Source organism: Dipodomys spectabilis, unplaced genomic scaffold (genome assembly GCF_019054845.1).
Source record: "Dipodomys spectabilis isolate Male_0828 unplaced genomic scaffold, ASM1905484v1 ptg000586l, whole genome shotgun sequence".
Taxonomy (NCBI): domain Eukaryota; kingdom Metazoa; phylum Chordata; class Mammalia; order Rodentia; family Heteromyidae; genus Dipodomys; species Dipodomys spectabilis.
The window spans coordinates 309,674-335,586 of record NW_024871263.1 but is presented as its reverse complement, the minus strand read 5'-3'; the positions used below and the strand labels follow the sequence as shown (position 1 = coordinate 335,586).

General features: G+C 40.5%; 1 protein-coding gene across 2 annotated transcripts in view; it reads right to left on the bottom strand.

Moving 5' to 3' along the window:
• The window catches only part of Heph (hephaestin), an 86,240-nt gene extending 61,198 nt beyond the window's left edge, over positions 1 to 25,042 (bottom strand). The window contains exons 1-7 of one of the 2 annotated variants that reach the window (XM_042670910.1): positions 24,884 to 25,042; positions 15,865 to 16,066; positions 13,075 to 13,319; positions 8,172 to 8,384; positions 5,243 to 5,425; positions 3,278 to 3,532; positions 524 to 692 (exon numbers count right to left, since the gene is read on the bottom strand). In XM_042670910.1, the coding sequence (XP_042526844.1) occupies positions 524 to 692; positions 3,278 to 3,532; positions 5,243 to 5,425; positions 8,172 to 8,384; positions 13,075 to 13,319; positions 15,865 to 16,040 (1,241 nt within the window). In that variant the 5' untranslated portion in view covers positions 16,041 to 16,066; positions 24,884 to 25,042. Of the gene's footprint in view, positions 1 to 523; positions 693 to 3,277; positions 3,533 to 5,242; positions 5,426 to 8,171; positions 8,385 to 13,074; positions 13,320 to 15,864; positions 16,067 to 16,190; positions 16,258 to 24,883 lie in introns of those variants that run through there. The other variant, XM_042670911.1, reaches the window with a different exon arrangement.
• Positions 25,043 to 25,913: the final 871 nt, after the last annotated feature.

The window sequence follows — 25,913 nt, the reverse complement described above, 5'->3', positions numbered from 1 at the left end:
ACAGAAAAAGCTGGAAGTGGTGCTCTTGCTAAAGTGATAGAGTGTTAGCCATGAGCAAAAGAAGCTCAGGGACAGTGCCCAGGGCCTGAGTTCAAGCCCCAGGACTGGGAAAACAATCCAATAGCTGTAGCTCAAGTGGTAGAGCACTAGCTTTGAGCTGAAGAGCTGAAGGACAGTGCTCAGGCCCAGAGCTCAAGCCCCACGACTGACAAAAAAAACATAGTATTTGGAAGTGGCACTGTGGCTCAAGTGGTATAGCACTTGCCTTGAGCTGAAAAGCACAGGGACAGTGCCCAAGCCCAGAGTTCAAGCCCCATGACCATCCAAGAAAACAAACAAACAAACAAAAAAATAAACTTTGCTACCTGTTATACCAGAGAGTAAGTTTTCCCAGAAGACCATATGAACATGGATGATAGTGAACCAGTCAGCCAATAAGTATGATCCTCTGGTGAAATGAGATTTGGGGGAAGATGAATTGGCATTTGGGCAGGAGTAGGGAGAAGGGCCCTCTGCCTCTTACCTTCCTGGCTCTCTCAAACTCTTTCCAGTACTCCCATCATGCCCCATAGGGCCATAGTCCCATTGAAACTCATTAGCCTGAATGAAATACTTCCGAACTTTGCCTGTGAGGTGGCCCACAGGAGGGGCTGTGGAGCAAGATGTGACTTTGTAGAGTGCCTGCATACCACCTGGAAGAAAAACATCATGGCTGGTCCCACTCTACCAGAATTCCTACATAGAGGATTCAGCATACTCCTTCTCCTAGTATTCTCTCCTCACATCCTCCACTACTCTCTTTACCCTGTCCCAAATAGACCACTTCCTCTCACTGCTTAAGTGTGTGACTGGGAGAAAGCAAGCAGTTAAGAATTCAGTACCTCCTCAGTCTTGCCTCCACAAAAGGCTCACATTGTAACAATCTCAGAGACCTATGTCAGGAACTTGAATTCAAACTTGACCATGACCACTATCTGTAAGTCCTCAGGCATGGCAATTCCTCGATCTGAGCTTTCTTCCTTGGGAAATGCACATCATGGGGCTAATGGGAACATTGATTTTAAAAGAGGAGAAATATTTATAAACTGAGAAGTTCCTAAAACGAGTAATCTGCCACATGTGGAGATGATACTCCAAGCTTTGACTGAGGGAAACAAACATGTCATCAAATGTGGAATGCCATAATATTAATAGGTAGGTGGTACTGTCTATATTTCCTTAGGAACTTATGCAGGTCTTTCAGCTGTATTATTTCACTTGACTCTCACAATACCTGAAGGAGAATAAAAATTCTGTTACAAGTCTATGGCATGAAGGATGAGGAGAACAGAGGTGTCAAGTCCTATGTCAAGTGCTCTACATTTTATCTCAATCCATCTTTCCCAAAATCCTGTGAAATACACTTTTCACATCCCCTATTGAAGATGAATAAAATGAGAAATCAAAATTATGTAGTGACTTGTTCAAGATTGTAGTTAGTTATTGGTACTGTTGACAATTAAGTTCTCATCTTTTAAGTACAAACCTTGAGAGGTTTTCTAACCACTATCTTGGTCATATCACACTTTCAGTCTCTAAGATTTAAATTCCCCACAAGTCTCTGAAACCTCATTACAGTTTATGAGATAGGTATCCTCAAGACTTACCAAAGGCATGTAAGCAAGAAGAAGAAAAATGATTTGAATGTAGGGTTGCCTAGTTCCAATACTGATGTTTGTTCCACTAACTGTAGTATATCTACTCTCTTACCCAGACATATTTGGGACCAAGTACAAACCTCAGCTGATAAAGTACATTTAACTGACCTCTATTGACTCAAACCTACTACCCCAAGATTCATTATCCAATCAAACTCCTTAGCTGCTCACATATTCACTTTCACATAATATTAATCCAATACCCTAATTCACCATATATCAAATAATTCTAGAAAGTAAGAGCTGAGGAGTTTAGAGATCCATTTTATAGAGATGACAAATGAGCCAGAGAAATGGAGAGAGACTTGTCTAGAGTCATATATAATAAGTCTATCTTATTCATGGATTTACTACATGTGCTTCTGACCAACCACAGTTAAAATGTTTTTTTTTTTAATTTTTTTAAATGCCTACCATGCATTACACAATTCAATTGATTTGGAAAAATCTCAGTTCTTATTGTCAGTTGTGTTTAAATCCTGGTGGGATGTGCTGAGTGTTTCCCTCTCCTTATTTAATTCTGTGAAAAATCTGTTTCCCAAAGAGCAAATGGTGCCTTAACAGCAAAGCAAAACTTACAATGATCCTCACAAGCCAAAATGGATGCATAGTGTAATTAATTTAAGTAATGAAAACTGCAGATTTGTTATAAAGTGGCATGTCTTTAGCAGAAGTCAGGTAGCATTATGGGAAAAAATATTACTAAACCTTATGCATTATGAACATCCATGGATTTTTCTCAATGGCATTCTCCCTGGAGTCATCAACATATGGGTACCAAGGGTATACTGTAGTGTGTTGATCACAGGTGAGACTACATGTCAGACCTAACCACTTATCTACTACTCTACCATTGCCTCACATGTTTTTCCTCCCCTTGGATGTTCCTCAATGTTCTAAAAACTATCAATACACTATAAGCCATCACTCTAACCACTGTTCCTCTGGGGGGAAACCCTTCTGCACTATAAAAAACAAAAACAAAAACAAAAAACAATGCAATATAAAGCCATCATTCTAACCATTCTCGCTCTGTGGGGGAAAAAAAAAAAAAACTTCTGCACTATATAAAAAAGGCAATGCACAATAAGCCATTACTCTCACCATTCTCCCTCTGGGAGAAAAAAATGCAACTTCTGCCCCTACTGCTTTTGGATCTCAACCACAGTGTCATTACTTAGCTACATTAATCCATGTTTACTTAAATCCACTCTCCTTAAATTTCTCCTTCACTATTTAATCTACTCTCCTTAAATTTCTCCTTCACTTTCTGTTTATCAGACCTCCAGGTCTCAATTTACTAGAATTTTCAGAGTAGAAAAAGTAATTTAAATGTCTAGTTGTCCATTCCTAGCCAATCTTGTATGCAAGAGGGGGAAACTAAATCCAGAAAAATGTGTCCAACATAAGCCAGAAAGTTAGTGGCAGTGCCAAGAAGTACCCTGACTTAAGTCTAGTGTTTCACTATACCCAGAACCTGACCTGGAAGATATTCTTTTTGTTCCAAGCCAGAAGCCCAGCATCCTATTGACCTTACTGACTCCACTTACACTCTAAAGATCATAAATATTAGATCTTACTTTGAAAGTGACTGTTCACTTGACAACTAATTAGCCAAGTGCCAGGCTCCTGGGGCACCATCTCAGCTGTCACAAAGGTGGCGGGAAAGATGTGGGCCACATCTGTGCGGTGACCACGAGTAGTCAGCATCTGTCCATGGAAAAAAGCTGTGTGGACATCCACTTCATTGCCCATTCCAAACAAGTGCCAGGCTACATGCTTCTGTGAACACATACTCAGCTCTGGTAAGTTCCCAAAGACAAAGCCATTGATTGCTGCAAAAGAAACCCAAAGAAAATAAAGTATTAGAAAATGGCACAGCCAGGCACCAGTGGCTCACACCTGTAATCCTAGCTACTCAGGAGGCTGAGATTTGAGGATCGCAGTTCAAAGCCAGCCCGAGCAGGAAAGTCTATGAAACTCTTATCTCCAATAAACCACCAAAAAACCAGAAGTGGTGCTGTAGCTCAAGTGGTAGAGCACTAGCTTTGAGCTGAAGAGCTGAGGGACAGTGCTCAGGCCCAGAGTTCAAGCCCCACAACCAACAAAAAGAAGAAGAAGAAGAAGAAAGAAAATGGCACATAGAAATGGGAGAAGTCAGGCACTGGTGGCTCACACCTATAATCCTAGCTACTTAGGATGCTGAGATCTGAGGACTTTGGTTTGAAGTCACGTGGAAAAAGTCCATGAGCATCAAAAAGTCATATGTGGAGCTGTGGCTCAAGTGGTAAAATGCTAGCCTTAAGCAAAAAAATTCAAGTGCAGCACCCAGACCCTGAATTACCCTGAATTCAAGCCTATAACCAGCAAAAAAAGAGAAAAACCTTACCATATATCAAAAAAGATAATATTTAAATGAGCTTAAACAGCATGCTGTGCTAACTATATACATTACCTCATTTTTTTGTGATGGTACTGTGGCTTGAACTCATAATGTCTTGTGCTCACCTGGCTTTTCTGACTCAAGGATGGTGCTCTACAACTTGAGCCACATCTCCACTTTCAGCATTTTTGCTGATTAATTGGGAATGAGAATCTCAGGGAATTTTCTGTTCAGGATGGCTTTGAACTATGATCCTCAGATCTCATCCCCCTGAGGAGCTATGATTTCAGGGATGACTCTCTAGGAGCTGACTAGACATTCTCTCATTTAAGTTTACAAATAGCTTTGGGAAATAGGCAAATACCATTGGTCTTATTTTTTTTAATGAGAAAAGTTAGGGTCAGAAAGGTGAAATTAGTTCATTCTGAAGACCACAGAGTTATTATGTGGTAAAGTCAATGTTGAAAACCAGAAATCATAGAAACTCACTGGGGAATGGGGTTATTTTGCAGACTCATCTTTCCTATCTGGCTGGTTTCCTTCAGAAGTTTCCACAGGACAAATGTCACACTAGTTGACTAATCACCTCAGCTATCATAATCAATTGTTATAAAACCTAAGAGAAATTTGAGCTGTATAAACCATATTTTATGTCTTCCCTCTGAGTTTTCAGTAATCCTTGGGGCTGTCTGACTTTGAGCCTACTCCTGTTGGCAAAGGTAAGCAAATTACTTCCTTTATTAATAAAAACAAAATCAACTTATTTCTATTTCAAAAAAAAACCAGTTCTCTGCTCATGCCTTGGGGCTTCTGTGCCTTTACTTTGTTTTTAATTTATTTAATATAGACATAAACCAAATGTACTATAGGAAGCCTGTAAGCAGGATAACTTGAAAGCATCCATTTCTTTCCAGAGTTAGATAATTCAGTCTGCATCATTTTTAAAGCAAAAGCAAGGGTTAAAATTTTAGCTGTACCATTTACTGATCCATAATCTTGAAAATCTGTGTCCTCACAAAATAAAACAGAAATGTCACTGAGTTTGGATCCTTATACATATCAAAAGGACCAGTTATGTGAAAACACCCACCCAATACTGGGTCTAGGGGAAACTCTCGACCAAGGTCCACAGTCAGAATGTGATTACTTTCTCCTAGCTCACCATGCATTCTGTTGCTTTCCTGAAAGGCTTCATCTTCTTTGTCCACTGAGGCAGGATCTTTGCAGTAAGTAACTATATTCTCATCAAGATGCCAGCTAAGGTTCTCATCTACCACACTGAAGAGCAGAAAGAAATTATGGTCCACATCTTGTCGCCGAGGAGGAAAGTTTCCATTCAAGGTTCCTAGGGCACACATGAAAGGTACCCTTAATAAATTATGAACATATATAAAAACATACATAGGATCACATGAATATATAACACAAACATATTAGCTAAAGTATAGTATACTTGGAGTGAGGAAGATTCCAATGGTACAACTCCTTTGAACAACTAGCTTATAGTTTATCAAAATATGCACCAACCATGGGTTGGAAAGCTGAGAGTGTGAGAGGGGCAGATGAATAGAGGTAGAAAGAGTTGGATAACAGTCGTAGTATTCAATGCATTCAACATACCTATGTGAAAATAGAACCAGCTAACTCAAGAGGATGAGTGGGGTTGGTAGAGATGGGAGAAAATGATGAAAGGGGCAAAATTGATCAGGATGTACTGTATTTATAAACTTATATTAAACTGAAACCTCTGTGGGAAACTATTTAACAATAAAAAAGAAAAGAATGGTACCCTTGGGAATGTCCTTTCTTTAGCAATATAAGCTCCAAGGGGCCACCTAACAATGAATAGAAAGAAAGGAGAGGGAGCTTTAAAAATCTGTCAGCAACAGAAAAGCAGATGGGGCTCCTTATACTACTTCTTAACTTTCTAGATGAAACAATACATTTGAACCCATGACTTAAAGGTGGGAACATATAAGACCTAGAGTATTTCCTTCCCACTGTCCTTGCCTGCCTTCAACCTAGTACTTGAACCTAGCCACATACCTGCAACACTGTGATCTTCAGGCATGACTAATTAATGACTCCTTGAGTATATCTCATCCCAAGTTCAGTTTTCAATCCTCTGCTAAACTTGGTGGCCGGACTCTCAATCCATACCTAAATCCATACCATATGCCTCACTTCAAAGTGATTTGCCATCCAGCATAACAATGTTGGTTATTTTTTGTTTTGGTTTTTGTTTTAGGTGCAAGTCATTAGGCTTGAACTGGGCACTGTCCCTGAGCTTTTTTGCTCAACGTTAGTACTCTATCCTTTGAACCACAGCTCCACTTCCACTTTTGGGAGTAGTTAATTGCAGATTAGAGTCTCACTGACTTTTCTTCTGCCCAGGCTGGCTTTGATGTGTAGTCCTCAGATCTCAACACCCTGAGTGGCTAAGACTACAGATGTGCACCACAAGCACTTAGGTGCATGACAAAATTTAAGTCTCAAAAGTAAAATAAGAAGTAAGAAAATAGGAGCTGTCAACATCCCTAGCCATAAAAGAAATGCAAATCAAAACAACATTGAGATACCACCTCAGTCCAGTTAGAATGGCAAAAATCAAGAGCTCTAACAACAACAGATTCTGGAGGGGATGTGGACAGAAGGGAACCTTACTTCATTGTTGGTGGGAATGTAAACTTGTCCAACCACTTTGGAAAGCAGTATGGAGGTTCCTCAAAAGACTTCACATAGAACTCCCCTATGACCCAGCAATCCCACTTTTGGGCATTTACCCAAATGTTTACAAACAAGACCACACTAAAGCTACCAGCACAACTATGTTTATTGCAGCATTATTTACCATAGCTAAGATATGGAACCAACCCAGATGCCCCTCAGTAGATGAATGGATCAAGAAAATGTGGTATATATACACAATGGAATTCTATGCCTCCATCAGAAAGAATGACATTGCCCCATTTGTTAGGAAATGGAAAAACTTGGAAAAAATTATATTAAGTGAAGTAAGCCAGGCCCAAAGAAACATAGGCCCCATGGTTTCCCTTATTTGCAACATCTAGTATATGTATGAGTCAAGCAGAAAAGGTCAGATAATGTGATGTTAGGAAAATGAACCCTTAGATATGTATTTTAATGTTTTTTTCTTTCATGCATGTGTTTCTAACGCATTTATAAGATTATTTCTTTGTTGCTTTGTATGTCTCTCCCCCACAGTATAACCCCTGCTTTCACTATATTTGATTTCAGTATAATTTGTGGAGGAGATGGGGAAAAACAAGTCGTTTAAGGATACAGGTGGACCTGTTGCAACAATGAGAAGTACGAGTTGTCATGTGGAAAACGAGCTTTATAACATCGGGGGGGGGGGGGGGCAGGCTGGGAAGGGATGTGAAGGGTAAACAAAGGAGGAGGCTGCAATGCTTGGTAAGAAATGTACGCATTATCCTGCCCATGTAATTGTAACCCCTCTGTACAGTATGTTCACAAATAAAATTAAATTAAATTAAAAGAAAAAAGAAAATAGGACTTGTGCCTCAAGTGGTAGAGTACCAACCTTGAGCAGAAAAGCTAAGGGATTGCATTCAGGCCCTGAGAAACACAGTCACAGACAAAGAAAACAGAAAAATATTTTGTATGGTTTTTCATTTTGTTTTATGCTTAAATAAGAAAAGGTAATGAAATAAGAAAAAAAAATAGTATAGCCAGGTACCAGTGGCTCACGCCTGTAATCCTAGCTACTCAGGAGGCTGAGATCTGAGGCCGAGGTCATGGTTCAAAGTCAGCCCCGGCAAGAAAGTCTGTGAGACTCTCTATCTCCAATTAACCACCAGAAAACCAGAAGTGGCAGTGTGGTTCAAGTGGTAGAGTGCTAACCTTGAGCTGCAGAGCTGAGGAACAGTACTCAGGCCCAGAGTTCAAGCCCCACACAGGGAGTTTGACAGGGTTTTCCTTGCTAACAAACAAGGGTACTGAATTAACAGTCCTCCAGCTGTTGCCCAATATGAAAGTAGTTTAACTATATGACTCCTTCCCCCAGATAACCCAAACTACATAGCATAGCTCATTCTTGGAAACTGTACCTCTTTTACAGGTGATGAGGGGTCCAATGAGACCAGTGGCAATGTCTCGTGGAGCATCTACATGAGAATGGTAGATCCAGGTGAGGCACGCTGGGTCAGCACTAGTAGGTGCGTGGCCTTCTGGAACAGTCCAATTATAGATATGGATGCCTCCCGGGGGAACAGAATCATCAGCTTTCAAGTGTCCAGAAGAGCCATCTGGATATAGGGATCCTAAAAATGAAATCACATGTTCCTAATACTCAGATGAGAAGAAGCATGGCAGATAAGAAGTCCAAAGAGGGCAAACATATAGGATACTTGAGTCCACTCTTGAGGAACATAGGATTCTAAGGTTCACAATAGTGTTCTCATCCCAGACTTCACATCACTAATGGGTGGAGAGCAAAGAGCTGGTGGATCACACTTTTAATCCTGGCTATTCAGAAGGCTGAGGTTTTCCATTTGAAGCTGTTAGGTCTGCCCAGGAGAAATGCTCACTTCCCTTGGTTCCCTGGAAGTCCCCGCCCAGCACCTCTTGGTGCTGGGGGAAGTGCAAGGTTCCCAAGATATGAGGTCATTTCTTCATCCTCTGAGGTCACTTCCATATGTGCCCTCCCCTACACAATCTCTCTCCTCTCTACATAAGCTCTCTCGCTCCACACGCCTCCATCTTGTGCACATAGCAGTTTTTCTCTCTCTCTGTCTCTCTCTGTGTCTCTGTCTCTCCTCTCCCTCGTCTCTCTCTCTCCTCTCTCCCTTTCCTCCCCTCTTTCTCTCTCCCCTCTCTCCCATTTGGGTTTCCAGGATCTGAGGTCAGAGGTTACCTCTATATGTGCCCTCCCCTATACAATCTCTCTCCTCCCTACATAAACTCTCTTGCTCCACACGCCTCCATCTTGTGCATGTGGCACTTTGATCTCTCTCTCTCCCTCCCACTCTCTTCTCCCCTCTCTCCACTTTCCCCTCTCCTCCCTTTCTCCCTCTCTCTCCCCTATCTTCCTTCTCCACTCTCTGCCCTGTCCCCTTTCTGTCCCTAATAGCTCTCCTTGCTCTATCTTCCCCCCTTTCTCCCCCGATCTCCCTCTCCCCTCTCCCTCTGGTCTCTCTCTCTCCCCTGTCTCTTGCCTTCTCTCTCCTCTCCTCTTCTCCTCTTCCCCTCTCTCTAATCCCTCTGTCTCCCTCTGCTCTCTATCTCCCCTTTTCATCTCTCCTCTCTTTCTCTTTCTTTTCCCTTGAACCCCATGGGAATTTCCTTTTGGCAACCCTTACAGAAGCCAGCCAGGGTAGGAAAGTCCAAGACTCTTATTTTCAGTTAACCACCACAAATCCAGAAATAGAGCTGTGGTACAAGTTATAGAGCTCTAGCCTTGAGGACAAACACTCAGGGACAGCAACCAAGCCCCAGGACCAGCACACATACACACACACACACAAAAAAAAAAAACCACAAAAAAAGCAATGAACAGAGAGGTGTAAGCCAACTGGCTAAGCGAAAGGTTACTTGGACTAAGCTTGCAGTGCTCTAGTACAAACTTGGTGCCCTGGAAGCAAAGGGAAAGACAGCATTCCCTCCCTTTGAATCAGGAGGAGAGGTACGCATTTGTAATCCTAGCACTGGGAAAGCAGAAGAAAGAGGATCTATAATTTAGTGTGTGAAACTATAAGGTGAGTTCTAGGCCATTCTGCAGAATGATACTATGTTTAAAAAAAAACTGCCTTCTTCAAGTACCTGCTATAGAAAAAATATTCATAGAATTCTAGTCTAAAGGTAACTTAAAAATCACATTAAAGAGAAAATGGAGACATAACTAGCCCCAGGTCATGTGAAGTTCATGGCCAAACTAGGTCTTCTTTCTTTGTCCCTTATCTATTACCTTTAACTCTTTTTTTTTTTTTTTAGTGTTGGTCCTGGGATTTGAACTCTGGGCTTGGAGCTGTCTCTGCACTTTGCTTAAGGCTAGTGTTGTGCCACTTAAGCCAGAGCTCCACTTCCGGGTTTTTTTGAGTAGTTAATTGGAGATAATAGTCCTTGGACTTTCCTGTCTGGGCTGGCTTCAAAGTGATCCTCAGATTCCAGTGTCCTGAGGTAGCCAGGATCACTGATATGGGCCTCCTGCACCTGACTTAACACACCATTTTTGTGCATAAATTCAAATTTTCTCTAGAAACTATGTTTTGCTTGCTGTTTTGAGACCAGGCCTTCTTATCTGAGTCTGGCTGATCCTTCTGCCTGAAAAGTGCTGGGATTTCATTATAGGTGTGTATAACTACATCAAACCACTAGTTTGAGATACATGATGCATTATTAATGAGCATATTCACCTGGTTATGTCATATAACACCAGAACTTGTTCTTCTTATCTGATTTTGCCAATGTTGCAGTTGAGTAATCTTTCTCATGAAATCAGCATGTTATAGATTCTGCACCAGTGAAATCATATGATGTTTATCTTTCTGTGTCTGACTTATTTAAAATACCACAACATCCCCTGGTTAATCTATGTTGTGTGTCTGTGCTGTTCTTGGGAAAAGGCCTGGGAACCATCCCACAGCTTTTCAGATCAAAGCTATAACTCTACTACTTGAGGCCACTAATTGCCAAGTGGAGCTATAGCTCCACTTCTGGTTTTTGGTAATTAATTATAGGTAAGATTCTCACACTTTCCTGCCTAGTCTGGTTTGGAACAGCAAATCTCAGATCTCAGCCTCCTGAGTACCTAGGATTACATGAGCCACTGGCTTGAACTCAGGGCCTAGGCACTGTCCCTGAGCCTTTTTGTACTCAAGGCCAGTGCTCTACCACAGAGCCACTTCCAGCCTTTTCTGGGTAGTTTATTGGAGATTAAGAGTCTCACAGACTTTCCAACCCTGGCTGGCTTTGAACTGTGATCCTCAGAACTCAGCCACCTGAGTAGCTAGGATTACAGGCACTGTAGTGTAGCTGGCATCTAGCTGTAATTTTATTCCTTTTAACAATGAATAGAGTCAGAGGAAGCTCATGCCCGTAATCTTACCTACTCAGGAGACTGATCTAAAGATTGAAATTAACTACCAAAAGCCAGAAGTGAACCTGTGGCTCAACTGGTAGAGCAACAGTCTTGAGCATAAAAAACTAAGGGTTAGGGCCCAGCCCCTGAGCTTAAACCCCAGCACTGGAATAAAAATAGAGGGTATATAGCATTCCATTGTGTATGTACACCACATTTTTTCAATCATGGAGATGGACCCCAAAGCCTTATATGTGCTACACAAGCACTCTATACCCACATCCCCAGGCCTATAACAATTTTCTTTGCCTACTTGTGTACAGATGAACCTTTAGGAGAATATAATACTCTGAATATTGTGACTAGTATTGCAGACATCCTGGTGTCACTTCAACATGCTAATTTCATTTCCTTTAGGCAAATATGTAACATTGGGAACAGTTCTATTTCCAGTTTATTGAGGAACTTTCATACAATTATGTAATGACTATATTACTTTGCACTTCCAACAACTGTGTATAAAAATTTCCTTTTCTCTGCTTCCTCATCATTAGCTAGGATTCTCTGACTACCTTCTTCAGTTTCATCACTTACTATTTTAAGTATTACAGGCCAAGGGACCTGAAATAAAGGGAGTCCAGAAAAGTAAACTAAATGCTTTCTTTTTCTGTGTATGTGTGCTAGTACTAACGGCTTAGACTCAATGCCTGCGCACTGTCCCTGAGCTTTTTTGCTCAAGGCTAGCAGCCCTAACTACCAGTTAAGCCACAGCTCCACTATTGGCTTTTTGCTCATTAATTGGAGATAAAAGTCTCACAGAATTTCCTGCCAGCTGGATTCCAACCTCAATCCTCAGATTTCAGCCTCCCGAGTAGCTTAGGTTATAGGTATGAGCCACCAATGTCTGGCATAATGCCCCTTAAGAAAAACAAAATGTTGTGATGTGTGTGTGTGTGTGTGTGTGTGTGTGTGTGTGTGTGTGTGTGTGTGTGTGTGTGAGACTTGATCCCGGAGCCTGTGCTCTGTCCCTGAGCTACTTTGCTCAAGGCCAGTGCTTTACCATGTGAACCACAATTCCACTTCCAGCTTGTTTAGATGGTAAGTATCTCAGGGACTTTCCTGCCCAGGGCTGGCTTCAAACTATGATCCTCATTTTTCAGCCTTCAGAATAGCTAGGGTTACAGGCATGGAATTTTTTGTAAGATTTTTTGTGGCATAATACCACCTTACATTCATAACACACTTTCCTTTTCAAAGCATATTCAAATATTCAATGGAAATGTCAAATAGTTCCTTGTGGTACAAAGTGAATTGTATCTTCACATTCCTGATAAAGATCAGTGACTTGCCCCAGTCATATAGTATATGAAAAACAGAACTGATACCAGAACTCGGTTGTGCTTACTCTGACTAAAGTCTTCACTAACTCAAGGAAAATATATTTTTAAAAAGCTGTTCTTGCTGGGCACTGGTGGCTCACACCTGTGATTCTAAATACTGAGGATGCTTAGATCTGAGGAATGCAGTGGAAAACCAGCTACGGCAGAAAAAAATCTCTGAGACTCATCCTCAACCAGTTAAAAGCCGGAAGTAAAGGCATGGTCTAACTGACAGACCATTAGCCTCAAACAAAGACACTAAGGAAAAACACTTTGAAGGCTTTGAGTTCAAGTCCTAGTACTGGCACAATAAATACATAAATAAATCCTTTTCTTGGTTAGGCCTAGTGGTGTACACCTGTAATCCCAGCACTGAGGAGTCTAAGGCAGTAGGATTATGAATCTGAGGCCAGCCTGGGATACATAGAAAGACCCTGACCTGTAAAAACTGTTATTCTTTCTTCCAGTTCTTCTTTCTCAGGCAGGAGTAAAGGAAAAGTGATATTAGAAAAAAAAATGTGTTAGTAAAAGAGAAAAAAGAATAGGGTCTTTTACCTTCTGAGTCCTTCTCATAGAAAACACCATGAGGATGAATGGTATAGGGACGAGTGGCAAAATTTTTCAGATGAACGAGAATGACATCTCCCACCTCAGCCTGTAACACAGGCCCCAGGAAGCCCAACCAGGCAGGCTGGGCCACTTCTTCAGTATATGTGTTGTCTCTGTATTCCTTATAGATGGTCTTCTTATAGTTGCTTCCTATCCGGTTCTTGTCAGACTTTAGAAAGCTAGAAGCCACTCTGGGGCAAAATAAAAAAAAGAATTCCAATTTTTCTACTATTTTCAAACTACAAAAAGTCTCTTTTCCAGAGGAGGTTGACAAAAATGTGCCCTCATGGTTCAGGACAAAACATCATGGTTTAGGAAATGACAATATGCTCATGAAAACACAAAAGCTTTAGGTTTTATGGTTTGACAATGGGGAGCCAGGTGGCTCAGGCCTATAATCCTAGCAACTAAGGAGGGTGAGATCTGAGGACTAAGGATTAAAGTAAACCTGGGCAAGAAAATCCATGACAGTCTTACCACCAATTATGATAGTCTTGAGCAAAATTCCAAGCATGAGCACAGGGCCCTGAGTTCAAGTCTGTACTGACACAAAAGGGAGTAGGAGATAGTACATTAAAACAAATAAAATTTTATATATTGAGCATGTTGAATCTCCATAAAGCCAGCTTCAAATGCTTCAATCCAATATATAGTAAGGGGGAAAAGGAAACTGAGTACTGACTCTTTTATTTGTTGTGGCTTTGGCATCATACTGCTGTAATACCAACTATAGGTAGTGGTTATAACCACAGCATCTGGAGCCAGGCCACCAAGAATTAAATGTCAACTCTGCCACTTCCAAATGTGTGGGATGTAGAGCAAGCTACATTACTTCTCTGCACATTCTCCCCATCTGGAAAATGAACATAATAACTCGGACAGTTGTTACTGGTGACTAAAAGAATTGCAATGTAGGGCAGGCTGGAGGTAGAGCCCAGGGACAGACTGCATGCTAAGAATGGAAGAGGCCCTAGGCTTGATTCTCAGAATCACAAGAAACAAAAATGGAATATTTAAATACATAAAGAACTTAAGATAATTTTATCAGTAAATGCTGATTTATTTCAAAGAATTAAGAACAGGAGATAATTAAAATATTCTTTCAAAGTTAATTTTAATATAAGGACTCTGATTCAAACAACATGGATAGTTTCTGTCAATAACAAAATAGCGCTTGGGCTAGACACAGAGCTAAATGGTAGTGTGTTCGCTTAGCATGTATGAGGCCTTGGTTTGATCCTCAGCACTCTAAGGTGGGAGGAGGGGAAAAAAGAGATGTTATTCTTACTATAATTATTCCTAGAGATGTTACAACCAACTGTGGAAAACTCTGAGGCTTTGGAGAGATAAACTGAGTCATTATCACAAAGATTTTTCTTTTCATGCGTGCTTGTACTAAGGCTTGAAGTCAAGCATGGGTTCTGTCTCTTAGCTTTTTTGCTCAAGACTAATGTTCTACCACTTGAGCCACAGCGCCACTTGTATGTTTCTGGTGCTTAATTGGGGATAAGAGTCTCAGGGACTTTCCTGCCTGGGCTGGCTTCAAGCTACAATCCTCAAATCTCAGCCTCCTGAATAACTAGGATTACAGGTGTGAGCTACTGGCATGTGGCACAAAAGATTCTTTTAATGCATTTATTTAATTCATTCATTTATTCCACAGGAATTTATGGAGTACCAAGTTTTAAAAATCAAGTAAGGTGAATACTGTGAGCAGCACAGTGGTGATAATAGTACAAGCTTTGCATTCATATTACCCAGGTTCAAATCCTAGCTCTTGCATATACAAGCTATGGGGACTTGGATAAGTCACTTGATCTCCAGGAGTCTCAGTTTTTCTCATCTGGAACATGGAATAGCTGTAAATATCAATGGTAGAGCACATGCTTGATCTATGCAAGGCCTGTGGTTTGATCCTCAACTCTAAAAATTTGAAAATGAGGATATTCATGTTCACTTCCTAGATATTTTATAGGAATAAAGTGAGACAAAGTTTGTAATTTCTATGGTACTTACCACATAGTATTACTAAATGATAGCCATTACTGTCATTACTTACTTCTATGACTCAGTTTACCTGTTCAACTTTTCAAATATCTAAAATCAAGGTAGTTCTATCAGACAATGCATGCGTAGTTCCACTACACACATCTTTTAAACACTATCCACACATCATGGTTTTTATAAGCTAAACAATTGCTATTTAATCAACATTGTATATACCATCCTGGAATCAAGAAAATATGGAATTGTCTTTAAGACACTTTAAAAGCACTACAGTACTTCAGTGTGGACAGATACCCTATGTGATGTTAGCTTCTAAGTCAAGCAGCCATCTTCCTAGGAAACCTGCTGATTTATGAAAGAAGAGAAATCTGGGACAGAAATTGGGAGCTGGCTGTAACCACACTCTGGGAAAGAATCATCAAAAAGCTACTGCTATCCAGGTGCTGGTGACTTGTGCTTATAATATTAGCTACTCAGGAAGCCAAAATCTGAGGGTTGTAGTACCATGAGACTCTTTTATTCCAATTAACCACCAAAAAGCCAGAAGTAGAGCTGTGGATCAAGTGGTAAAGTGCCAGATTTTGGCAAAAAAAGGCCAAACATTAAGAAAAGAAACTCTGAGTTCAAGGCCATATAGTAGCATACAAAAAAAAGAGAAGAGGCTACTGCCTAACTTTAAGAGTACCCTTATCCAACTTCAGCTCTAATACCAAATGAGATTAAACCTACGTGTCACTTTCCAGAGGCTGGTTTGTGATGACATTCCTTCCCTTGGGAGCATAGTTCCAGTACACATCCCGGATGCCCAGGTAGTAGACTCGAGTTGCCCCATCAGTCAGTAGCGGCCATAAGGACTGCATAAACAGCAGTGCCCAGAGGAAGTGGACTGGCTCCATGACCCACATAACACTGAGAAATAGGCAAACGGAATCTGCTGGAATGAGAAAAAGAGAACAAAGGGACGTTACTTGCATCTGGAATACTGCAGAGGCCAAAGCCAGATGTAGTGGCTGAAAAAGCAAAACCCAATCAGCACATTCTTTTTCTCCACCTACCAGATTTCTTTTGGTTCAGCAAGTGTTTAATGATCTCCACCCACAGGACTTTGGAAGGCAAAGTTAAATTACCTGTACTGATAATTAGTGATCACTTCCTTCAGAAGAGAAATTTGAATCCTGTTCCTTCAGCTGTATAGGAGAAAGAATGCAGTCTGGGCTAAGAATCAGGAAACAGGTAGCAGAAGGCTGATTATGTCACACTGACTCACTTGGTGCCTAAAGCAACTCACTTTTCTTGCTCGTTTTCCTGTAGGCAAAGAAGGAGACTCAGTGCTGCCACCTCCCATCACCTAAAAACTGGTTTAGAAAGAAATGATAATTCATCAAAAGACATTTACTGGGATATACATACACTCAAAATGGAGTCACCCAAAATGTCCATGGATACTCAAATGGATGAGTAAATTAAATTTTCCTCATATAGCGAAATTCTACACAACAATGATAAAGAACAATCTATGGCTATGCACAACAGTATGGATAGGCCTCACAAATGTGAGGCTACAGATGAAAACCAACTATGAATGTATGCATATTGTTTAATTTAATTTATGTGAAGTAAAACATCAGAGAAAAATAATCCTACTATTAGAAGTTAGAACAGAGCCTAGCACAAGTGGCTCACATCTGCTATCCTAGCTACTCAGAAAGCTGAGCTCTGAGCATGGCAGTTAGAAGCCAGCCTGGGCAGAAAGTCTTTGAGACTTTTATCTCCAATTAACCAGCAAAAAGCTTGAAGTGGAGGTATAGTTCAAGTGGTAGAACACCAGCTTTGGGCATAAAAGCTAAGGGACAGTGTCCGAATATTGAGTTCAAGCCTCAGTAGCAGCATACACACAAAACAAGAAGGAGTGACATGGGTGGGAAGGCAGCTCATGAATAAGGGCCCCTCAATTGAGTTAGGACCACATTGATCCTGGTGGTATAGATCAATGACTAAGAAGGGAAGACAGACTGTTCTTTCTTGATCTACATGCTAGATACATGGGTGTGGTCAGTTTCTGAAAATACACTGCACTGTATTACTTAGGATTTATGTACTTTTTACATGCATGTTATATTTCAAAAAGCTAACAATAAAACAATGAGTTTGTGAGGAAAGTATTTTGAACTTTTCAGAAGAAATGCTCTAAAATGGTCCTCAAGGCTATGTACAAACCCATTTCACAGGTCTAACTCTAAATTATCATCAGACCCAAACTTGTAACTTCTCATTTCAGAATAATAATCAGGAAATTAGGCTTCCTGGGACTGGCATGAGGCACTCTGCTGTAACCATACACAGTAAGATCAGAAACACAAACATTACATAAACACAAATACACACATTTGCATACATTGGCACACACGTTCTTACAGGCATGGATACCAACATTTGCATTCATACAACCACTGCCTCTCAGAGCCTTAATGGCCTTCATAATAATAATAAATCAGCACTTATTGTGCATCCAAGGAGTGCACTGTTCTAAGTGTCTTGCACAGATTAAATCATTTAATCCTCAGAATCAGTCTAGGAAGTAGACACCATTATTATCCCCATATTACAGTGCTGAAATTGCAAAACAGGTGTGTAAATTAATTTGCCCAAGGCCACCTAGTTAACAATCAGTAGAACTGCGATTTGATCCCAGGAAATGTGACTCTGGCACCTATGATTTTTATCACTGTTATATCTACCTTCCCCCAAACATACTTACACACTTATGTGGATGCACATAGAAAATATGCACAGGCCCACAGCTACAGCTATAACTAGGAAAAACCACATGTAATTATACATGATTATGATCACCTTAAAAACTGGCATATTATTGATCAAGGTGCATGGGACTTATAAACTGATTTGGTGAATGGTAATTCATTTGTACAACCACCTAATGATAATAAAAAACATAAGTTAAAAATGAAACCACTGAGGATGGGAATGTGGCTTAGTGGTAAAATGCTTGGATAGCATGCATGAAGCCCTCAGAGCCACATAAACAAAAAAGCTTGAAGTGGCTCTGTGGTTCAAGTAGTAGAGCATTAGCCTTGAGCACAAAGAGGCTCAGGGACAGAGCCCAGGCCCTGAGTTCAAGCCCAAGGACCAGCAAAACAAATGTGAGAGAAAAAAGAAACCAACATGTCCTCAAACATATATAGATAGAGACAACGGGGATGCTGATGACAGCTACTATTCATTGAACACCACACATAAATAATATGTTCAGTGATTTATATAATTTATTTCCTTACATATTCAATTAAAGGGCATGAAATACAGGCTATTGATCAAAATTTTAAATGCAATACTCAGTACTACAGAAAAAAATTAAAGAAATGAATAGATATACCAGGCACCAGTGGCTCACACTTGAAACCACAGCTATTCAGGAGTCTGAGATCTGGAGATTTGAAGCCAGCTCAAGGATAAAAGTTGAAGAGATTCTCTCTCCAAAATAATCAGCAAAAAGTGGGGCTCTATGGAGGCATGTCTCAAGTGGTGCCAAGTGCTGGCTGAGCAACAGCAAAGTCTTGAGTTTAACCCCCAGTATTGGCAAAAGAATAAAAGGATATGCAAACTCACCTATAAGAAAATCCTAGATATTACTGTGAATACAAAAAGACAAAACCTATAGACTTCCTTACAATCACTCAGGCTTCTACCTGCACAACAATCATTCACGTATTTAATCCCAAATCTACATACATACATTCAGACATGCATACATACATACACATATACAAACAAACATACATACATACATATATACATACATACATACACACATACATACACACACACACACACACATTTTGGAGAAAGTCCTGATATTAGGGAGATCTTGATTTTAAAACCTGGCTCTCCCATTGATCACTTGTGTAGCCTTGAGTTTTACTCACACCTCAGAAATTGTTTTGTCATCTGTAAAGTGAGTATGATAATAGCCTTGGAGAAATAAATTTTAAAAAACTGAAATGAAAGTGCACCAATCATATCAGTGTTTGGAATATAGTAGAGTCAACTGATTTCCTTCATCCTCTTTTTTCTCCTGTAAGTTGGTTGGTTCCTTTACTTTTACTATCTCCCATGAAAACCTTTACTTTCTGTACTTCTACTCCAAGGGCTAACTTAAATCCTATCGACTCCAGAAGGCCACCTCTCCAAATCAGACATTGTAGTACTGTTACATTTCTGGGCTGCCTAGTATATTGTCTTTTTGTGTCCATGTGCTGGTCCTGGGCTTGAACTCAGGGCCTGTGCACTATTCCTGAGCTTCTTTTACTCAAGGCTAGCACTTTATCACTTTAGCCACAGTTCCACTTCTGGCTTTTTTGGGTAGTTTATTGTAGATAAGTCTCTTGGACTTTCCTTCCTGGGCTGGCTTAGATCTCAGCCTCCTGAGATGTAGCTAGAATCACAGATTTGGGCCACCAGTATCTGGCTGGTATACTGTCTTTACTTCCCACATTGAAAATGCTTTCAGGGTGGATTTTATGCCATAAAGGTCCAGCCAGGTGTGATTTTTTTTGTTGCTTTGTATGTTCCTCCCCCATGGTATAACCCCTGTTTTCACTGTATTTGATGTCAGTCAAATTTGGGGAGGGGAAGGGAAAAAGCAAAATGTTTAAATAGGAATACAGGTTGACCCATTGTAACAATGAGATGTACAAGACACTATGTTGAAAATGAACTTTACAACTTGGTGGGGGGAGGAGGAGTCAGGAAGGCGGGGAGGGAAAGGATGAGAGGGGAAAAACAAAGGAGGAGGCAACAATGCTGTACTCATTACCTTGCTCACATAACTGTAACCCCTCTGTACAGAATTTTCACAATTAAAAAAACTTATTTTAAAAAAAGGGTCCAGCCAGGGTGGAGAAGGGCCAGAAGGTGGGTCCTAGCAGCAACCGCTAAAGTACTGTAGAAGAGGCATAAGCATGCCTTTCCCCACTAGCTGGTTCTTTTTTTTTTAGTAATTCAAATTTGAATTTTTCTTGAAACAAAGAGAATGCATTCCAAGTATTCAATATACAAAAAATAGTAGTGCATGCAATTTACATTTTTCTCAAAATATGTCAACATCTAAGACCAAATGAAATTCATACCACCAAATAAACCACTAGCTGGTTCTAATTCAAATTCTGCCATTGGTTTGAAGAATGACTTTAGGTGAGTTTCATTACCTTGAAGGGCTTGTATCCACCGTCTAAAGTAATGGAACACATATAGATAGAATATATATTTCTTATCTTTTGGGAGTCATGGAATTTTTATAACCTGACAAAACACATAAATGCATAACTACACAAAGTTCATATATAAAGAACTATGAATGAATCATTCCAGCTGGGTGTGATGGTACTTGCCTATATTCTCAGAACTCAGGAAACTGGCAGAAGGATTGCAAGATCAAGGCTAGCGTAAGCTACACAGCAAGACTCTATCTCAAAAAGTAAACAAAAAAGACTCGTTCCAGCTCTCTCACTATTCCAATACTCACATCCTGTAATAAAACACAGGGCCACTCATATACACCTAACTATAGTTTCATATATGGTATCACAAATATCAATTCCTTGGAACCCTCAACAGGAAGGGAGTATCCTTTGTTTACTGCAAATCTGAATGTAGGTGCACCTCCTCCAAAGGTCCTCAAAGAAGTATCAGCAAGGCAGTTGTGCCTTGATCTGTTTTTTCTAGAGAGAAAACTATCCTCCAATAAGAGCTTTAAAATTCTACTAATAAAGGTAAGCTTGGAAATGTTCTCAGGAGAGACTAGTACAAACCTTTAGCCTACAATGAATGAGCATTAAAACACTGAAGTGGTGACTAATGGTTCAAAGGGCTAACGCTCCAGAAACTGAGCAACAATGTTACCTGGTTTTCACCTAGTAGTTCTCATTTTACAGTGTGTTTTTCATATCTGCCATCTTATTTGATTCTCAAAATCTTGTGAGATAAGCATTGCTTCTGCATTTTGCATCCAGGGCACAGCTTTGGGAATCACACCTACTAAAAGAATCCTGGCTCCCCTATTCCAACTGTATGACCTGGGAAATTGCTTCATTTCTCTATCCATAGTCTTTACCTTTAATATTATTAGCTGCCTCATAGATTTCAAAATGTGGCTTTTATTACTTTATCAATATTGCCAGTCTTGGGGTTTGAACTCAGGGTCTGAGCTTTTTTGCTCAAGGGTAGCATTCTACTACTTGAATCACAGTTCAACTTCCAGCTTTTTGGTGGTTAATTGAAAATAAGAGTATCAGACTTTTTTTCCTGCTGGTTTTGATCCAGGATACTCAGATCTCAGCCTCCTGAATAGCTAGGATTACAGACATGAGTGACTGGTGCTCAGCTTATTATTATTTTAGTATTACCAATTAGGAAATAATTTTATAAATGAAACATGCCACTCTGTTGCTAGTGGCTCATACCTATAAACCTACTCAGGGCTGAGAGTTGAGGATGGAATTTCAAAGCCATACTGGGCAGAAAAATCCAGAGACTCTTCATCTCCACTTAACCAGCAAAAAGCCAGAAGTGGAGATATGGCTCCAGTGGTAGTACATCAGCCATCATCCAGAGAGCACGAGGCCATGAGTTCAAGCCCTAGTACTGGGATACACAAAAAGAAACATACTATGATCATAAAGCTTCCTCCCACCTTCCCTTCCTTCTTTCCATCTTTCCTTATTTGTTTCTATTTTTCTTTTAGTAGGCTATGTATTTGACAACTGTCATGTACTGCATGCTAGAGAAGTGCTCTACCACTGAGCTGTACCTGCATCTCAAGGATTTATCATTGTATGGATAGTCATAACATATATATTCTGAAGTTCCAATACACAGTGACACATTCCAAACCCAGGGGCACTTGTTCATGCATACAAAAGTCTCTCCTTGGAAGTAACATGGCTCAATGTAAGGAAGGAGAACTTGAAGCCAGAAAAATTTAGGTGTAAGCACTGTTTTCCATTGTTTAAATGGTGTAATGTTACGTAGCAACTTGGAATGAGTAGGTGCCTGATAAATACTAGTTTTCATTCCTTCTAATTACCAACTTCCTTTCTTTCTTCCCCCAGCCCCAGGAATAATTTGTCATGGCTATTCATGTTGTTTACTTTGGTTTTATAGAATACTTGAAGAGCAGAATAAAGGAGAACCCATAATCTGTGTTTAAAACCAATTGATTATTTCATTCTTAAGTGGAAAGGATTCATGCACCAGAAAAGCACATCTCTTACTCATTACACTACTTTCAGCAAGTCACCTAACTTCCAGAAGCTAAGTTTTCTCATCTGTTGAATGGTGTTAATTTCTGCCTTGGGTCCTGCGTTAGTTTGCTATGAAGATCAACTGAAATGAAGGATAAGAAATCCTAGTGTAAATTTTCACTTAGGCAAGGAGGTTTGTCTCTGCTGAGCCCACAGAGAAGAACCAGACTGATAAGAGAAAAGAAAAGAGAAGGGAAAAGAAAAAAAAAGAGAAATGAAAGAGCGAACATGAGCAAAAAAGGAGAAAGGTGGCCAAGAAAAGAAGATGAAAAGGAAAATTTTAAAAATGAGAAGGAAGTTTGGGCATTTACCCAAACGATCACAAAGGCCAAACTAAAGCTACCAGTACAACTATGTTTATCGCAGCATTGTTTACCATAGCTAAGATATGGAAGCAACCCAGATGCCTCTCAGTAGATGAATGGATCAAGAAAATGTGATATATAGATATATAATATATATGTATAATAGAATTCTATGCCTCCATCCGAAAGGATGACATTGTCTCATTTGTCAGGAAATGGAAAGACTTGGAAAAAAATATATTAAATGAAGTAAGCCAGGCCCAAAGAAATATAGGTCCCATGGTTTCCCTTATTTGCAATAACTAGTATATGTTTAGGACAAACAGAAAAGGCCAAAAGCTATGTACATATGACTGTATACGATGATGTTAAGCAAAATGAACCCCAAGATAGGGACACAAATATCTTTTTTCTTTCTTGTTATTGTTTTTAACATATTTATACTGTACCATGTGATTTTTTTTGTTGCTTTGTATGTTCCTCCCCCATGGTATAGCCCCTTTTTTCACTGTATTTGATGTTGGTGCCCTGCCTCTTGTATATACACTTCTGTAATTTGGGGAGGGGAAGGAAAAAAACAAAATGCTTAAATAAGGATGCAGATTGATCCATTGTAACAGATATACAAAACACTATGTTGAAAGTGAACTTTACAACTTTGGCTGGGGGGAGGGGAGGGTAAGTTTGGAGGTGGGAGGGAAGGGATGGTAGGGGGAAAACAAAGGAGGAGGCAACAATGCTCAATAGGAAATGTACTCATTACCTTGCTCATGTAACTATAACCCCTCTGTACAGCATTTTTACGATCAAAAACATACAAAAAATAAGAAGGAAGTCAGACAGAAGAACTATTCACAGGTAGGAAAAGATAGAGTTTCTGGGCCACGAGGAATTAGGCATAGTTTAGTTCATGTACACTAAGACCTTAGTTTAACCAGAGAAGGTGAGGTACCATAAGTCAAGCCTCCTCTACCTTACCTTACCTTCAGGTCACCCCAAGATCACCTGGGCCTCCTCAGCTAATTTGTATTCCTGAGAATTTACAAGTTGTTCTTTAATGTAATAATGCTCTCCCTCACCCCATCTCCCTTTTAAAGTCAGCTAGACAAGGACGAAAAAGTTCACCCAGATAAAGACCACTCATCTGAGCCGCAAAATACTGAGCTGCCCTGTAGCCAACCTCCAACATCTCACTAGATTTCCTAACAGAAGCCTCTGGCAAGATGAACATTTTCACTTCACTGCTTTCTTAGGATTTAGTCATTAAAACAATATTTCAGTACTTGTACAAAGTCTTAGGGGTTTTGTTGTTGTTGTTGCTCTTTCTTTACCTTGTGGTAGGAAACATAGTGAAGTCAAAGACCTTGATTCAAACCTAACCTTGTAACAGGTATGACAAGGCTTTCAAGAAATTATTTCCAAGTACCTGTGCTCAATTTTCTCATGCCAAAATGGGGGTATTTATTTCACAGGATTATTTACAATATCAAACACAAATAATGGATATTTCTGCCTCAGGAAGGGCTTGTTTGGCATACAACTGATAATCAGTAATGAGAAATTGAATATATTGTAGACTCACATCTATAAAACTTTTACAAACCATCGTTAGTAATATGTAGAAAACAGACAGAAGGGAAGGGGTTTGTTCAAAATCATGCCAGAATCTAAACCCTGTTTAAAGAAGAGTCCTTATCTTCAAATTTTTTGCTTAGCTCAGCTTTCACTTACTTGCTTACTCTGTGCTAACTTTGCCTCAAAATAGGAATCCAAACCTGGCTGCTGTTAAGGGTCGGAGTTCTCCATTTATGTAATCTTCACACAAAAAGCCTCTGCAACATGGGGGACAGATGAGCAAGCTGTTTCTACGGGACAGCGAACTACACTCAGACCTAGGATCATCCTGGAAACCATGCAGCCAGTGTGATCCTGGCTATTTTGGCGACAGGGAACAAAAGGAGCCTGTGGGCTCCTGTAACTTCCCAGTGCACCGACCAGACTTCCTGAAACTTCTCAGCCATGGCTACTGAGTCTAAGCCTCCTAGAGCTCTCCAGCAACCAGCTGAATAAAGGTTTGCCTAGAAAGCCAGGTGATGCGGTTTGGAAAGAGAAGAGAAAGCTTACCTTTGCCAGAGAAAACCCTTCATTCCATACTCATGTCAGCGGCCCACTGTGCTGAACTGCAGACCCCGGCCTGCGCCTGCCAGCCCTGTGTACTCAGTATCCTGGGTTACCGGGACTTCCTCATGAATTAAATCCTCCGGGACTCCCGTCTGGCAGGGTTACTGGGGGTGACAGGGTGGGGGAGGGGACAGTGCTGGGTGCCCTCTTTTCCTGAAACCAAAACTACTGGAATGTCCTGTTCTGGGGCCCCGGTTTGGCACAAAACCTGGGATGGTTCTTTGACCATATCCGGGTGTGTTCCAAATCCCGGTTTGGATCTCCAGAGGAATTACAAGGGGGGTGGGCTGCATTTCTGTTCTGCTGCTTGAGCCTTTGCTAAGCAGGCTTGAGAATGCAAGGTCCCTCAGTGGCCAGCCAAAGCCTGCAAGCGATTCAAACAGTTCCATTGAAGAAATTCGCAGGCTGAATGTGTTAGCTCAGTGGTAGAAATTATTTTTTAAGGGCCCTAAAAATGTAGGGTGAGACAGGAGTCTGGAATTTTAAAGTCAAAGGCCATCCTGATCCTGCTAGAAAGAAAAAGCAGTGAAAAGTCTCAGGCTTGGTTGAAGTGACCTACATCCCAACTCTCCTGGCTCTCTTTCCCAATGATCTATAAAGCTGTGGCCAGACCCTTTGCTCTGGGCCTCTTTCTATTTATACATGACATCCTTGAACTGGATATGGATCCTCCCATCTCTGTAAAATTACATACCTAGGATTCATTCCATGAAGAAGGCACAGTCTGAATGTGAGGAGTTGAAGAGGAAGGCTTTACTAAGATGCAGAGTAGAAAAAAAGAATGAGTAGAGAGTAATTCCTGAAGATAAGGAATCACATCCACCCATCAGGCCCAGGTATAGGACAGGGAGGATGGCGTTTCTATCACCTGACATCCTTACTTTGTGAAGAGATCTTGACTAGGAGGAGATACTGTTCTTCAGGCAGGCTGGACACATTTTCCTCTCATGCATATGAACTGCCTGGAGCAGGG